The 17,839-nt window shown below is 37.3% G+C and overlaps 1 protein-coding gene across 4 annotated transcripts in view; it reads left to right on the plus strand.

The window, feature by feature from the left end:
* LOC131157916 (dicer-like protein 4) overlaps positions 1–17,839 on the plus strand; it is a 190,065-nt gene that overhangs the window by 128,804 nt on the left and 43,422 nt on the right. For all 4 annotated transcript variants that reach the window (XM_058112378.1, XM_058112379.1, XM_058112380.1 and 1 more), the window contains one exon: positions 1,056–1,265. In XM_058112378.1, the coding sequence (XP_057968361.1) occupies positions 1,056–1,265 (210 nt within the window). The remainder of the gene's footprint in view (positions 1–1,055; positions 1,266–17,839) is intronic.

Raw genomic sequence — 17,839 nt, forward strand, 5'->3', positions numbered from 1 at the left:
GAATCTTGTTCTTGTTGGCTCTCTATATTCCCTACATTAGCCTTGCAAATCACTCGCAACATCTTCAGGATCCAAACCAGTTCTTCCTTCACCAACACAATAAACAAGACGAATTTCCCAACATATTCTATAAAACAATAACTCGCAAAGTCTGGCCGAACCACTAAGAATACTTCTCTCTCAATTCTGAGGGAAGCAAACTCGCTCATCCTTGATTCAAGCACCTTCAATGGCCTTAAGCAATCCAAAAAAGTCAAGAGGGAAGGATAAGAGAGGACCAGAGAGAACAGTAGAATGACAAAAAGCAAGTTATGCAATGCTAGGGTTTTGCTCCCAACCTATCAGGTGACTGAGAATATCAAGAATTCGTCACAAAGGATTGGGAAGGTCTTAACAACCTTCAAGGAAAGGAAATTATCGTCGCATGGCATTGGGGAGGGAGTTTTAGTTGAGACAAGTGATCAAGGTTAGAAGTCTAAAGTCATAGAAAGGGATATGATCGTCACAGGGTCTCTTACATCGTTTGTATTCAGCTTGAATTCATCAAGGTTGTCAAAGGAAACTGGATGACGAAGATATGTAGAGTTGAAGCAAGGGTTTGCGAACAAGGTGGACAAACAATGGCGAGGGAGGCTTAGAAGGGGGCTAGGAGGAGACATGAGGGAGAAGGCTGCCATGCTCGATTGCTCGAAGGGTTGAGACAGTCACGCTGATAGGGAGACCTTGTGTCTTCATCATCTCTCTCTCTTGATCTTCTATTTCAAAGGCATCGGGTGTGTGAAGGTCTGTACTCTTTATATATATGTATTAATATTTAATAACAATAAGTCGTGGGGGACAAAAACACCCCTTCTTATGCCACCTAATTTCCAAAATCACATTCTCGTCTAACACTCTTTTCTTGGGGTTTTTTGAGAAGGAGGTTCTTCTTTGAGCATTGAGTTAAGCTATGTCCATATTGTAATTCTAAAGTTCTGCTGCTATTTTTTTTTTTCTGGTTATTGGTATCTGCTTGAACCTGCTTTGCTAATGATTGCTGTTTAACTGTATATTAGATTCTTGAAGCACTCACAACAGAGCGATGCAATGAGCGCATATCTCTTGAAAGGCTTGAAGTTCTGGGTGATGCTTTCCTCAAGTTTGCAGTTGGCAGGCATATGTTTCTTCAACATACTGCAATTGATGAAGGACAACTGACTAAGAAGCGTTCAAAGATTGTAAATAATTCCAATTTGTTCCAGCTTGCTATTGTGCACAAGATACAAGTAAGTAGTCAATTTTGATTATTTAGAATGGCTAATTTATAGCTCTTCATATATTTTGAAAAATATTGGTGTTGTATAATTTTACTTGCTCTTCATGTCTACTTTTCTACTTTGTTTTCAGTGTTTTATTTTTCCTTAGATTTTTTTTGGAATAAGTTCTCTGTTTAGAAACAAGGTTTTCAATCTAAATTTTTTAGGTTACTGTTACAAGGTAGTGTGTATTCATTGTATGTTTGTTGGTGTGAATTAGTAAGGATATGATGGGTCATTATGATTTATGTAAAGCCCTAAAAAGGGAGAGAGACCTATCACTAGCTGGGTTTTCACATTACATCGCATTCCTTTACTCTCTTTCTTCTTCTCAACATGGTAGCAAAGCGATGATCCTAAAAAATGTAAAGCCCTAAAGTCGTTTTCATAATCATGTACAGTATAGCATATGCCCAAACCCTAAACAACATCTACCCATCGAGGTAATGCAGTTTTCATCATAATCATTGAAAGAAACCTATCCTGCCACTGCCTCTCAGATCAACAATAGTTCCAGACCTCCTAAAACTAACATTGCAATTGCATTGAGAGGGTGCTGACTAGACTGCCCTTGAAATTTCGTCTCCAGGTGAACATACCTTCATGCGCAGGTCACCTTCCTGTAGTCTGAGACCAAAACGCGAGATGCATAAAGAGTTCTCCAGCTATATTTTTCCCTCTATCTACAAGCTAAGTTGGCCTTGGTCGTTTGGGACCATAGAACATGTTTTGAATTCAAGAAGGCATGTGGGTACCCTCAATTTTGGTCCAAATGTCAGATTTTGGATGACTCTGTTCATTCCTAATCGTTTTATGTGCAGTGCAGTATAAATTCATAGTGTGATAGTTAGTCATCTAAAGCACTTTTTGTTGCTATCCATTATATCTTGTGATGGAATCAATCAACTCCAAGAGTCTTGTTCCCTCTACAATGCCACAAATTGTACCAAAAAGCTAAATGGGAAAAACTATTTGTAATGGTCTAAGGCAGTTAAGATATATTTGACACACCTAGGTAAGCTCGAACATCTTCTTCAATCAAATCCCCATGATGATAAGGAGGTTTGGATCTAGGAAGATCTGTTGATTATTTTCTTGTTGTGGAACTCAATAGCGCCTCAGATTGCTTGAATGAGTGTGCGCCTTGACACCATTAGGGAGAGCCATGCTCAATTGAACCTGGACCATATGTGTGACTTGTCATTGGAGTATTTTCAGCTGCAATAGGTAGAAAAAAGTGCTTCACTGAGATGAAGCGCATTCTTGAGGAGCACGACATTGTGCAACCCATAAGAGCTGCTGTAGGTAACATGCCAAAGCAGAGGGAGCAAATGATAGCTCTTCAAGACTGAGCCAGTTTTGAAGCCCGAGTTCGAACTAGTCTGATCTCAATTCTTGTTAGTGCAGAGTTGCCTTCTTTTGCTGATGATTACTCTCATGTACTTTGTGCCTCCTCCAGCACTCATTCCTCATCCCCTAGTCTGAGCGTCCCTACTTCTGGCTTCGATAAGTATGCATGGGCCACACAAAATAGTCCTGACAACCAGCCAAGTACTAACAGAGGTTCCTGAGGTGGTTCAAGTTATTGTGAAGGATGGCTGGTTATGTCACACAAGTGTACTCATTGCCAGGCAAGAGGATCACTTAAATGGAACAGTGTTGGGATCTTCATAGTCAACTTCCACGTCGCCCATACAGCCACCACATATTCCATCCAACTTGTTTAAGCACAGGAGATCAACTTACTATATTTATATCAAAGGAAAAGCAATTGAAGTTCATCCAGCATCATATTTTAGGTTCTCTTCCTATTCTATCCTTTGCTCATATTGGTAGCCCTAGAATTTGTTTGTCCTCCAATATCTCCTCCACTAGTTTTTGGGTCCTAGATTTTGAAGCCACTGACCATATGACAAGGACAGCCAATATATTCTCCACCCTCTCATCTTACTCTTGCCAATGGGTCCACTATTACGGTAAGGGAACAGGGCAGTCGACCTTGCTTCTTCCATCTCTCTATCTTTTGTTTTGTATATTCCTAGATTTTTAATCTTGAGAATATTTGCAAGATGACAAAATCAGTGAACTGTTCCATAAAATTATTTCCTCATGTCGTTGTGATGGAGAACCATCAATGGAGGATTTTAGATGTTCATGTTGTATCTAGGTTTTTATATTTTAGTTTGGGAAAGTCTTGTTATTAATTTAGGTTTATTTTGTAATTTCTTGTTTTATTGGGGCCTTATATGTAAATATGTGTTCTAGTTAGTAGTGGGTATAAGTGCTGGACATGCAAGTTATTGTACGGTTATTGTTTTGAATCAGATTGCAGTTTCCCTCTCTCTCTCTCTCTCTCTCTCTCTCTCTCTCTCTCTCTCTCTCTCTCTCTCACCCGCAGGTTCTGCTCTTCTTCTTCCTCCTCTCTTCTCCTTCTTCCTTCTCTTATTCCTCTTCTAGTTCTGTCTCTCACCTCTGTTTTGTTCTGTTCTGTTCTTCCCCTTCTCTGTTCTTTTCTTTCTGTTGTCTCCCCACTGCTGCTGCTACTTCTCTTCTTCTTCTTCTTCTTCTTCTTCTTCTTCTTCTCTTCTTCTTATCTTCTTCTTCTTCTTCTACTTCTTCTTATAATTCTCTCAATTCTATCTATATATATAAATTCTAATATATGTCCTACATCAAATTAGTATTAGAACACACCACGATCACCACGCAGCCATTCGAAGTCAGAATTCCCAGAAATTCAAACACTGTAGCACTGCCAAAATTTCCCAGAAAATAGTCATGTCCCTAAAATTTGAGCACCCTTTTTCCACCAATCAAACCACAACACCTCCCTTGCCACCACAATCAGACACCCCCGAAAACCTTTCCCCTACAATAGCATCTCCATCCAACAAGGGAGTGATCCCCACGCGCCACCTGAAACTATTCCAGCCGGCAGCCCTCCTAAATCCCCCATTTCCTGCAATTTTCTTCCTGCACAGACACCCTCACTGGAATCCCCACCCTCTGTTCTGCTTCCAACCAGAAGCTCATTACTGGAGGAGCCCTGACAGCGGCTCACGCGCCAGACGTGCGTGGGGAAGTTGCCGGACATTCCCTGTTCTGCTCAGATTCGCGATAAATTGCTTCCAGGTTTGAGAATTTGGATTTTTACCTTATATTTTGATGCTTTCTGAGTGAATATTGAAGTATCAAGCTTGGTCACATTCCTAAGGTGAAATACAGCCTAATCCTGCTTGAGCAAGTTTCAGAGTTTTGAATGTCTGCCAACATACAAATTGAGGCCTAGTTGCTGTGTTTTGAGATTTTACTGGGACAAATTGGTTTTCCTCCGTGAGATTTTGATGTTGATTTGAAGAAACTAATCTTGGATTGCTTAGTATGTATTTTTGGAGGGTAAAATCAGTGTGCTAGCATAGTTCGTGAAGCATCTGTGAGCAGTTGAAGTGAAATATTTAAAATCTCAAAACTACATTTTGGTAATATTGTGTGGACTTACACTACTTGGACTCCATAAAAATTGATTTAATGTTGCTTATCTGTTTGGTATTTGTTCGAATTTGCAGCAGTCCATATTTACTCTTTGGTTAAACAAAAAAAAGAGTAAATTCCTTATATGTGGATCCTACATAGTTGGCAATTCTCAACAATTATTGGACCAACTATGTAGTCTTAGACAATTTTCTTCTAATGTCACCTTAAATTTAGAGACCTCATTTATCGGTGTGCTCTTAGTAAGGAGCCTAGAATGGTAATTTTTGTTCAAGAAAGGGTTGAGAGATGAAATCAAAAGGTTTATGATTATGCGAATTCAAAAATATCCCACTACTCTATCTGAGCCTTGCCACATGGCTTTGGAAGCTAAGAGATTTCTCCAGCCACCAACCTATAACACCACTTCCTATCTTAAAGAATTTCATCATTCTAGATTGATTTCTCCATGGTCACGTAGTATTCCTAGATCCTCACAAGATGTTCAAGAGAAAACTCAAATTGTTGAGGATAAACAATCAATTATCAAAAGTGTCGACGCAAATTATTGTGTGATTGAGTATCAGGACTAAATAAATTATTTGCATATTACTAGTGCACAATTTTTTGATTCTTCAGTGGGCGTGGCTTATGAATCTTCTCAATGGTTAGAAGGTAGTCCTTAGCTTACCAATGATGTTCAAGAGAAAATTAAATTTGTTGAGGATATCAAAAGTGGCCATCCAGATTGTTGCATAATAGAATGTCATGACTACATAAATGACATGCATATAAGTACTGCACAATTTTTTGATTCTTCTGTTGATGTGAGTCATGAATCTTCTCAAAATGAGGTTGTAGACTTGTCTTTAGTGACCCTAAGCACTGTTGGTGCCTCTAGGCCAGAAATGGACTTTGATTTGTCATCACACATGGTTGTTGAAACTTGCAATGAACAGCAAGATGAGTTGCCAACTACTAGGACAGATATGCCCGTCAGTGACCTTGCTCTTCAACCTCAATTTTCTATTTCTAACCCAAAGAGCGAGGAACAATTGGCTGTTGTAGAGTTTGTTGAAAATTCTTCAGTCATGGAACCTATTGTTGAAAATCCTCTTCAGATTATTTCTCCTCAATCCTGTAAACTTGCACCTCCATCCCTTTCATCTTCTCTCTCTACCTTTTCCTCAACCAAATCTAGGGAAACGTTGTCAATCATCTTAAGAGTATGGACCAAATGCATATTTGCTTTAGCTGCCAATAGATTTAAACATTAAATTGATTTCTTGTTTGGAGGACTTGTTATTTAATGAGAGGACATTGCAGCCTTCTATGCTAGTTGCGGTTGGACAATATACTACATTTCTCAAATGGTGATTGACGATGCAATACAAATCATGTCTCCTCTTGATTTGCCTACATGTTTGACTTTGTTCCCACACATGGAGCTAAAGCTACTATGCTATTACAAAACTCGAGGTCGAGTTTTCTCTAACAAGGGGAGTTTGATGGAGAACCACCAATGGAGCATTTTAGATCATTTGGGAAAGACTTGTTATTTTAGAAGTTTAGTCAATTTCGGTTTATTTTGCGTAGTTAAGTACTTTGGGTTTATTTTGTAATTTCTTGTTTTATTGGGGCCTTTATGTAAATATGTGCTGTAGTTAGTAGTGGATATTGGGGCCTTTATGTAAATATGTGTTCTAGTTATTAGTGGGTATAAGTGTTGGACATGTAAGTTATTGTACAATTATTGTTTTGAATTAGATTTAGTTTCCATCTCTGTCTCTCTCTTGCTCTCCCCCATAGGTTCTGGTCTTCTTTTTCTTCCTCCTCTTTCTCCTTCTTCCTTCTCTTATCTCTCTTCAAATTTTGTCTCTCACCTCTGTTCTGTTCTGTTCTTCCCCTTCTCTATTCGTCTCTTTCTGTTTTGTCTCTTCTTCTTATCAGAGGTCTTAAATTTCGATTTCTATTCAAATTTCGAAGCTCCAACAGTACTGAAATTTCGATTTCGATGTCAATTTCGATTTCAATTTGAAAAAATAACTAAAATTAGTAGTAAAGCATGGAATTCTTTGTGAAACTTTAGAAATGGTTAACAAACATAATAGTATAAGTTTTAGGACTAATACATTACAAATTAAATACATCTATGTTTTGTATGAGGTGAAAAAGTTGTAAAATAGTATGTGTATCAAACATATTTGTAAGATAATGTACATTAAACATATTCAATTAATACAAATGAAATTCATAAATCATTTAAATATTATTTATTAAACAAATAATGATAATTTAGACATGAATGTTTGAATAAAATTTTACTGTAAGTTTATTTTTTCTTATAATTTCAAAAGCACTTGTAATAATCTTTTTTTCGATAAAATAAATTAAAAGAGAAATTTCACTTTACTCCTAAATCTCTCATTTGAATTCCGATTTAATTTCATTATATAGTTAAAATTTCGACAAGTTTCGCTAAAATTTCGGGATTTTGATAAATTTCGGATGATTCGTTGAGATTTCGACGGAAATTATGCAAGACGGAAATCAATTGCCATTTCGATTTTGAGGGTGACAGAAATCAGAAATTTCGATGGAAATTTTGACAATTTTGTGGAAATTTAAGACCATGTTCTTATCTGCTTCTTCTTCTTCTTCTTCTAATTCTCTCAATTCTATCTATATATATAAAATCTAATATATTTCCTACATCATGTTGTCATCCAAGATTTGGAAACAAGAAGGATTGGCAAGGGACATGAGGCTGATAATTACTACTTTTAGTCGCTATCTCCTTTTACTGCTTGTAATGTTGCAACCACATTGATTCATATCCATTGTTTTCTCAGTCATCTTTGACTGGACAAGTTAAAAGAGTTATTGTTAAGGTAACTCAAGTTTCTATTTTGCATTGGTCAATAAATGGGGTGTCGGCCCTTTTATGTTAGTTCGTTCTAATGTTTGTGTTAAAGCCTGTGTAACAGCTTAAGCTTTTGGGTCAAGTTGGGCTAACATCATATGATTCATATCAGAGTTATCCACGTGGTCCCGAGTTCTAGCATGGTTTTAAATAAAGGCCACGACCATTACGTAACGGTTTTTTGGGTTACCGATACCGTTACACACCGCGAAATTGGCGGAAATAAAAATCACAGCTGTAGCGGCCGTTATGGACTGTAACCATTACGTAAAGGCCGCTACGGCTGTTACGTTACCGCTACAGGACTATTACACCAAAAAATTATTTTATTTTTTACTTTTTTTCCCGCTCTTTCATATATCATTCTCAATCTACCAAATGGCAAGAGGGGGAAAAGATTATAAAAAGGATGACAACGATACAAAATTTACTATTTCTTTAAATACTCACAACAGATGCATTAATTAACATTTTGAAAATACTAACTCGTTAGGAAAATATTTTATTTTGATAATATTAGTAATGTGATATTTATGTTCTATATTTTTCAACCTTCTTTCTTTTCTAGCTATTTTATATTTGTATTATTCTTATGTCATTTGTGTCTAATAGATTAATGGAGTGTATAATGTATTTTGTTTTATTAATTAATTTAGCACACATAAGAATTTGTCACAGATAAGAACAATGAGAAGTATAAATACGCACACATGTAATTTTTCTATCAATGGTGGTTTAAAACAAATGTAAATTTATTGTCCTTACCAAATAACCTAGTTACTCGAACTAAAGGATCCAAAATACACTAAAACTCTTTCTAACAAGGGCTAAAAGCTTAAAACATGCAAGTACGCTAATATGCACAAGGTTGTGCGTGCTTCAAAAAAAATCACGGCCATTACACCCGCTTCCCGTTATGTAACATCCGCTACTCCCGCTTCCCGTTACACCCGTTACCATTACGTTACGCTACCTGCTGCCACGATTTATAACCATGGATTCTAGTCTTGTTGCCCGCGTTTATCATGTGTGGTTAAAAATTAGGTGTAGTTTATCATCTGTTTATCTCACCACGGGCAATTGGGTTGCAGGTGCGAGGGAGTGTTAAAGCTTAATATACGTTATTGACCCACACCTAGTAGCTTAGGCAGTTTGATCAAGTTGATGCTTAACAATTTGGGGCCTAAGTCATGTCGTATCAAAGTTAGGTTTTTGATATTTTGTAACATTTGTTAATGACTACTCAAGAATGACTTGGCTTTATTTATTAAAATATTTTTTTTTTAGTTATTTAACATTTTTGTGTTTTTTGTTATGAAATAGTCTTAGTTTGATGTGTTAGAATACTTTGTGGTGATAATGCTAAAGAGTACTTTAGGACCCAATTCACTGCTTATATGATTATTTATGGAATGATTCTTCAGTCATCTTGCACCCAAACTCCACAACAAAAGGGAGCTGCAGAGAAGAAAAATAAATAGATCCTTGAACTCACTTGTGTCTTATATTATATAAATGTCCCACAGTGATTGGAAGTGTTGTCGTGCTCACTGCTTGTTCCCATATCAACAAGAGGCCATCCTCTATCCTTCGTTGTAAAATGCGTGTTTTGTTCTCTTCCTTTCCTCAACTCCATTGTCTTCATTCTGAATTTTCTCATGTATTGGGTGTGTCCCTCCTCCATCAATTAACTCTAGAGGTGGATAAGTTGGATGCTTGTGCCCTTAAGGTGTAATTTTTCAGATACCAATACTTGAAAGGGGTACTGATATTATAGTCCTAGTTTCTGTCATTTCTTTATCTTTGCTTGTGTGTCTTTACCGTATTACTTTTTGACTCCTTGAGTTCTGCCAATTTTGACGTGCCCTTTCCTATACCTACCCCTTGAGATTATGGTCATTGTCTCTGCCTAGTCATCCTCCTTAATTTTCATCCTCAATTGAGTCCTAGTCACTTGGATCATCTTAATTTGCAAGTGTACACTAAACAACTCAAGGGAGGAGAGATTCCTCCATATCCTAATGCTGTAGTTCCCCACGATGTGACGTTCCTATTGCCATACAGAAAGATTAACACACATATACCCACCATCTGATTTCTAACCTTGTCTGTCATGATTTTTTTGTCACTTTTTTTTATCACTATATCCTCGGTTTCCTTTCCCTTGTTTTCCAAAAGCCTTATCCCACTCTGGGTGGAGACTTGCAATGGATGAAGAGACACATGCTTTACAGTAAAATGATACTAGGGCTCTTGCTTCACTTCGTGCTGTTAAGTCTGTGGCTGAATGCCATCGGGCATACACCTAAAGATCAAATCCTGATGGTTGTGTCTTGATGGCTCACTTGTTACCAAAGGGTATACCCAGGTGTACAGTATAGACTACTCCAACACATTCTCCTTAGTCACCTTACTTATATTGGCTCCTCTGTTTATCTCTTTAGCCACCACATAGCACTGGCTGTTGTGTCAATTAGATGTGAAGAATGCTTTCTGATGTGGTGATCTCCAGGAAAAGGTCTATATAGAGCAATTACCTAGGTTTGTTGCTCTAGGGGGTTAAGCTTCATGTGTGTGTATATGGTATGAAGCAATCTCTTCGAGCATGGTTTGGTAGGTTCAGGTAGTGCTTGAGTTTGGCTTTTGGAGATGCGGAGCAGATTGCTATGTATTCTATCGCCATACTACCGCTCGTAAGATTTTGTTAGCTGTGTATGTGGATGATATTGTTATTCTTGGTGATTGTAGTCAAGGTATATGACACTCCAATCATTTTCTATAAACAGAGTTTCAGACAAAAAATTTAGTACCATTGAAATACTTACTGGGCATAAAAGTATCCATGTCTTGTATAGGGACATCCAGTCGGTGGGGAAGTATATTCTAAATCTTTAAGAAGCAACTTCATTGTTGGGATCTAAAACAGCACCTATGGATCTTAAAACCAAATTACTGCCAGATTCAAGCAACTTGTTGAATTTTTAACTTGTCAAGACTTGAATTGTTGGGTAAGTTAAACTACCTTATTGTCACTCAACAAGACATAGCTTTAGCAGCTAGTGTTCTAAGTGAGTCCCTTGATTCTCCTTGAATAAGTCACTAGTATATTTGAATCTTGGAGTACCTCAAAGGTGCCCCTAGGAGAGGTCTCATGTCAGGATTGGGGTCACACCCATGTTTAGGGTTACATAGATTCATATTGTCTTGGTTCATCCTCTAATAAAAGATCCATGACCAGCCACCGTGCATTTGTTTTGAAGAAGAAACAAAATGTGGTTGCAAAAAAGTCAAGTGTTGAGTCCAAATATAGGACCGTGGCCCATACTACATATGAGTTGGTTTGGGTAAAAAACATATTGGAAGCACTTGGTTTTCCACATTCCCATCCTATGTAGTTGATGTTCAGGATGATATAATATTATGCCCAATCTGGTTTTTCGTGAGAGGACAAAACTGATCGAGGTTGACTGTCATTGTTCAAGTGAACTTGTGCAAAAGCTTATTACAATTACTCACATGAAGTCAGAATATCAACTGGCTGATTTGTTCACAAAACCTTTTGTGGTTCCCAAAAGTTCGTATATAACAAGCTGGGAGGAGTATATCATGTCTATTCTTCAGCTTGAGGGGGAGTGTTACTTATTATGATGGTCATAATAATGTAGATATATTATAAACATAGGGCGGGACAAATCGTTGAGCTGGGTTCTCTCGTTACAACAACTTGTGTTTTCTTTCTTTCTTTCTCTCAATAGTTACAATTGACTATTACAACCAAAACCAAACCTATCATACTAGTAACGCATTGCAACAATGATAAGAGCATATGTGGGGCAACTAACATGTCGTATATGATGCATAAAATCTGAATTGCTACAAGGTTATGAGCAGTTACCAAGAGATCAGTGTCATCCTCTTTGGGCAGAGAGAGAAATAGATATTCATGCATCATCATCGTCATCTTTACTACAACCGAGATTGACATGCTAACTTGGGGCTGATATGTTCCTAAAAGCAAGTGTCATATTTAATACTATTTCTAATGGCAGTGCAATCTCCTTTTAGTTTTGTATGTTTATAATTTTTAAAGCGTGATGTGCAATTTTATTTCTCGCAAATTTTAATGTTGCAATACACTCTTAAAGCAAGTTGGTTAAAATGGATACATGTGTCTAGCATGCTATATGATTAGGCAAAAAAATTATAAAAAAAATTATAGGACGGCTATAAGACTAACTATGTTATATAGATCATATTGTTAGGCAACTAATAAACAACAGATCCAAAAAATGTGCAGTTAAAATTTTTAAATGTTAATATAGATCAGTGAAATATGATCAGTGAAATAACTAAGTGTGGAGTATACACACCCATAATATAAGCTAGGGGTACCACTGGTGAATGTTAAGGGAAGGGTGTCTAATATGATTTATGACTTTGCAATGTAAACTAGTAATGTAGGACAGTGAAAAGGAAAGAGATAAAAGTGAAAGAAGAGAAAGAATATATGATAATGGAGGGAAGAAGGGAAGAGAGGAGCTAGAAGAAAGAGCAGATGTGAGGGAGGAATGGGGGAGGCAAATGGGGGGAGAGAGAGAGGCATAGGCAAAACTTCCAATTAATCATCCCATTCATTATCCAGTACAACCATAAGCTTATATTTGTAGTGTCAACACCGGATTTTTGAAAACATTGCTAAATTCATCATTGGCCAAAAGAAGTAACAAATAAGTAGTCTTGTGAAAAGAGAGTACTTTGAAAAAAAGAGAATTTCAAATTTGCCCTCAATGCCTCAGTTTCGTGCTGCAAGCACTTGCTTCTATTCACCTATATGGGTTTAAGGGAGAGTGCTTCTCCCTACCTAAGGATGAGGAGAAAGACACCATACGGTGAAATTCTCCCCTTCATCCCATCATAAGCTGGGTTGAGAAATCAAAGCAAACCAATATGGGGATTGTTAAAGCTTAATATACATTGTTGGCCCACAAACTAATAACTCAAACTTTTAGGTAAAGTGGTAATCTAACGTGGTATCGGAGCTGGTTACCAGGAGATCCTGGGTTCTAGTCTTGTTGCTCGCGTATACTGTATTATTTAAAAAAAAAAAAAAATTATTCTGCTCCCTACCATGGGTACCATTTATTGTGTGTTTATCTCTCCATGTGCCGTCAGGCTGCACGTGCGGCGGAGTGTTAAAACTTGATATACATTGTTGGCCCACAACCTAATAGTTTAAGCTTTTAGGTAAAGTGGTAATCTAATAGAGATGACTATATTCCTAAAGGCAATCTTTGTCAAATAGATTCTAAAAATGCTAACCATGTAAGAATAGACAAGCATCAATCAAGATTTTTTTTTACTACAAAATAGTTAGCCAATAAACCATACTAACTCTTATCTCTCTCAAAATCAAGCATTAAACAAAGCTAACAATAAGAGCATGACAAAGTTGCAAAGGCAAGAGACCTATGAATGGCATACTTATAATGATACTTTGAATATTAATAGCAAAAACTTGATTATTTAAGTAAACAACAAGAAAAATTTCCTCGTCTTTAACATGAAATATTGCCACCTATCCTTTTTTACCTTTTCTTCTTTTCCCTCTTTTTTATTTTTTTATTTTTTCTTTAAAAAAAAAAGGAAGACTTCAACAGAAAAAATAGATAGATAATAGCAAATAAGCTAAACTGGCAAAACCAGTGAACCGAGTGGATTGGACATACCCATGTACTGCCAACCGGTCTAGTTTCATGTTAACTGCATAGGAGCCGCACGTGACTTCCCTTCTTCATCCCTGTCACATATGCTAGGGTTTCACTTGAAACCCTAGCCGCCTGCATATACAGGAGCCTTATCTTTGGCTGCTGTGAACAAAGTTATTGCCACCCTTACCTTTCAGCAACCTATACATGGCTGTGGCCAGCTAAAGCAGGCGAGAGTTTTGGAGCCCCACGCATCCCCAACCGTGGCCAAAAGGGGGGGGGGGGGAGGGCTCTAGGGTTTACATACCATACAAGGCACCATGGCGGCAGCTTTGATCTGTCTCACACCCAAAGCAGCATTACCAACAGATGTCTCTACCTCCTCTTTGCCCCAGCTAGAATTTCTATCACACCCCATCCTTATGCGCACAGTTCTACATCCATACGAAATCTTCCAGCCAACAAATGGCTCGAAGATCCTGCCAAGGAGGCCAATCGATACTACCTCCCTAGAGCAGCCCTTGGTAAACCCAAACTAAGTTCTGCACGACTAAAAGTAAGGCGATATTTCCATGATGAACCAAGAGCTTAATGAAAAGGAGAACATACAAAAGAATGAAAAAGAAAAGAACAAATGCACCTACCTTTAGAAGGACAGCTTGCGAGGTCCTCTGCGAAGGGCAAGGAGCTTATCCCAAGACTACTACTTCACGAACCTCCTAGGTCTCCTCCATTCTTGGATTCTAGACCATGACCACCCGCTTCCTCTTCCCTTTGTTCTTCACGGACAGCCTTTGATTCCCATAGTATTTCTCTCTCTCTCTCTCTCTCTCTCTCTCTCTCTCTCTCTCTCTAGATTTTTATAAATGCCAGAACTCTCTCCCTCTTGTCCCTCCCTAACGTGTGTGTTCTCCCCCTTTTGACCGTGTTTCTAACCTAAGCCCCTCCAACCTCACTCTCTTTCTTTCGTCTTACCACCCTCCATTGTGTGCCTCTTTTTTTTCTCTAGGCCTCTGTCCATCATATACATTCTCTTTATTTTTTTAACTGTGTATCTACTCTCCTTTTTTTTTTTTCTACCCTCACCTAGCCCCCCCCCCCCCCTTCTATTTATAGGCAAACAAGGGTTGGGGTTTTAAAAAATAAAAATAAATTCCCCAAGCATCCCTGGGGGCAAGGAAAATTGCTTCCTTGCCCTTCAAGGTGTTTGGAGACACCCAAAGGGCTTTGCTAGGCCAAGATAGGCTAGCTTAACTTGGATAAAGGCCCAATGATTGAATTGAGGCCTTAAGGGGCCCTCAGAATGCAATTAAAGTTGCGTAAGGCACCTATAGAGGTTTAAAACCTTTCGTATGTACGTCAATCAATGCAATAAGGACCCGGTCAAAAATGGGCATCAACATATAGGAAAATAAGAAACCCTAAAAGTAAATAACCAAAAAGATTACAAAACAAAGTGACGTAAAATATTCTAAATGACACATAAATTAAATAAAACCCTTCAAACGCCAATCTTTCCCAAATTAAAGCAACATCCCTGATTTCTAAATCTCCGAGTGCAATATGATCACCTAAAATTATCCATAGGACACCCCCATCTTACTACCCCAGTTAGGGAAAAATCAATTGAGATTTTGAAAATGCTAACTCAAAACATTTTGGAACATCTCAACCCAGTAAGAAAATGAACTTGCATGAACTATGCAACCTCATCACCATAGTAATGTAGCAAATAAGTCCAACTAAAACCTCATCTCATGAAAGCTTTAAGTCATCCAAATCATAGTTTATATGTAACAACACCAATGGAAACAACATAAGAGCTCAAACTAAAGAAGCTAATGCAGTGTGCATGGTGCAAATAGTGTGTAGGATTTGTCAATTTAGAAATTTGACAGATTAGGAATTTAAGATTAATAGCAACGAAGTGGCGACAAGAGACCTTCTCATGCATGAATGCAACAGTGGAGGCCATGGAAGATGCCACTAGATAAATCCTCAACCCACACTTCCATGATCTTAGGAAACTCTTAAAAGATCACAATTTATTAGAAAATGGAAAGGGGAACTTTTATACTGCCCTTTCATTATCTGAACTAACATATATATATGTATATGACAGCCTTGAGCATTAAAAGTGCCTATGATAATGACTATTCCCGTAAATGAACTTGTATATAAAGTTGGACATAGGAAATGACATACTTTGGCTAGACCATAATATAACAATGATAATAAATATTATAGCAACTGGCAATATTAAGTATTAACTATGCTTCACTGGCACAGCCGCATTGTATCAAAAACACTTGTTGTTCTAGTGAAGCCACACATATGCATAGAAGGCTTTGAGATCGTTCAAAGTAACAAGTCCTCCAAACAAGAAATTAATTTAATACTCAAATATAATGGCAAAGCAAGTAAATGCACATTCAATCCATACTCTTTCCTTATACTTGGTTAAGGAAATTATGGAGGGGAAAGAAAGTGGTGATGAAGGCACGTGTTCAATGAATTTCAAAGAAATCCTGGGAAATGTTTAAGAGATTTTTTTTTTGTTCGAAAATTGAAGTTTCTTCCATGTCAAAAATGGTGGTTCGAGAATTCAGTCATTGACTAGCATTTCCATCCTTAGGGTTGGCAATTCATATTGAATTTCATTGCAAATCTCAACAACTAACTAGATAAGGTCCACATCTATCATAAAAGAAGCATCAATCGTGTCTAGGGTCACAAATGACAAGCCTAGAAACTCATTGTGTTAAGCATTTCTTATGTCTATTAAAGGGTCAAGAAATTGTGCACTAACAACATGCAAATCATTAATGTGATTGTGATGCTCAATTATACAATAGCACACTTGAGGACTTGAAACTATAGTGTATTATCTTAAACAATGTGAGTCTTGAACATTTTGAACAAGATCATTACTACATCTTGACTTCTTGGAACTTGCTCTAGATTTATGAAACTCTTTGACATCAAAGGTGTTTTTCTTGCCTAGATAAATAAATACATAAAAAAGGATGATTTACTTTTTATTTGGAAATTGTTCCAAAGTCTTGTGATAAACCTCAAATGAAGTGACAAATCTTTGAGTTTTCCCAAGGAATTTGACTTGGTTTTTTGTCATAACCCTTTTAAGGACACAGTGAGAATCTTCGTGCTCTCATCCATATCACACCTAACAAGAGATCATAAATTGAACAAAATGTTTAGAGATAGCAGAATAAAATTGTTTAAGGTTATATAATTGGTTTACTAGACAGATAGGACTTGGTGCATATTTATCTTTTAAAAGGTATTTCATTTTACACCAAGTCACTTTCATTCTCTTACCAATATTCTTTTACCAGTATAGTAAGTCTTGATTTAGCAAAGTAGATGCTCGAACAGAAAATCCATACCAATCAAAATAACTCTCTAATGTTTACTAGGCAATTTAAGAAAAAGTGAAGGCCTCAAAACCAATCAAAGTCAAACTCTCCATGGCCATTTGCTTTAAAATGACAACATTTTTTTCTTTCTAAGCTATTATACTCCTATGCAATGGCTCTTTCTACTTTATTCCATTCTGCAAACCAAATGAAACATTATTTAATACTAGAGATTGTAGGAGAGGGAGGAATTGACCAAAGATAAATTGGATTGAGGCAATAAGGATTTGAAGAAGCTGACTTTTCAGAGGATGTTGCCTAGTTCACGCAGTAGGTGGAAAAGGATTTATATAGTAATGCATTTAGGTGGGGATTAAATTGTATTTGGCATGACAAAAAGTGGAAAGAAGGAATGCCGAGTAAAAAATTATTTTTCTTTTGCATGGTTGGTAGAAATGGAAGGGGAGCTCACATGCAACGTTAAGGTTGTCGCCGTGTGACCTAGAGGTCACAGGTTCGAGGCGTGGAAACAGCCTCTTGCAAAAATGTAAGGTAAGGTAAGGCTGCATACTATATATCCATTGTGGTCCGCCATCCACCCCTTCCCTGGACCCCACATACGCGGGAGCTTTGTGCACTAGGCTGCCCTTTTATGGTTGGTGGAAATGGTGATGGAAAGGAAATCAATGGAAATAGTATTCAACTTTCCTTCAAAAATCAATCCCTCCATAAATGAGAGGAAAACGAGTGAGGAAAAAAAAACTTGCCCATTAAATTGAGTAATGTCATTTTCTTTAATCCCGTTTTCTTTTCCCAACCAAACAACAAAAGGGAATGAAAAACTCATGTTCTTCGAACCCCTTTTCCATCCTTTGCACATTTTCTTTTTGTTTTCTTTTCCTTCACACAAAACACAGCATTGAAGTTTCACTATAGTTGTTTTTGTTGCATTTTTCAAGTATAATATACATATATTAATTGCATTTTATCTATTCCTATATTTGAGATGTACACGTGTATCAATTCACTACCCTTGCCGACTCTCTCTCTCTCTCTTGTTTTTGAATC

Source organism: Malania oleifera, chromosome 6 (genome assembly GCF_029873635.1).
Source record: "Malania oleifera isolate guangnan ecotype guangnan chromosome 6, ASM2987363v1, whole genome shotgun sequence".
NCBI classification, from domain to species: domain Eukaryota; kingdom Viridiplantae; phylum Streptophyta; class Magnoliopsida; order Santalales; family Ximeniaceae; genus Malania; species Malania oleifera.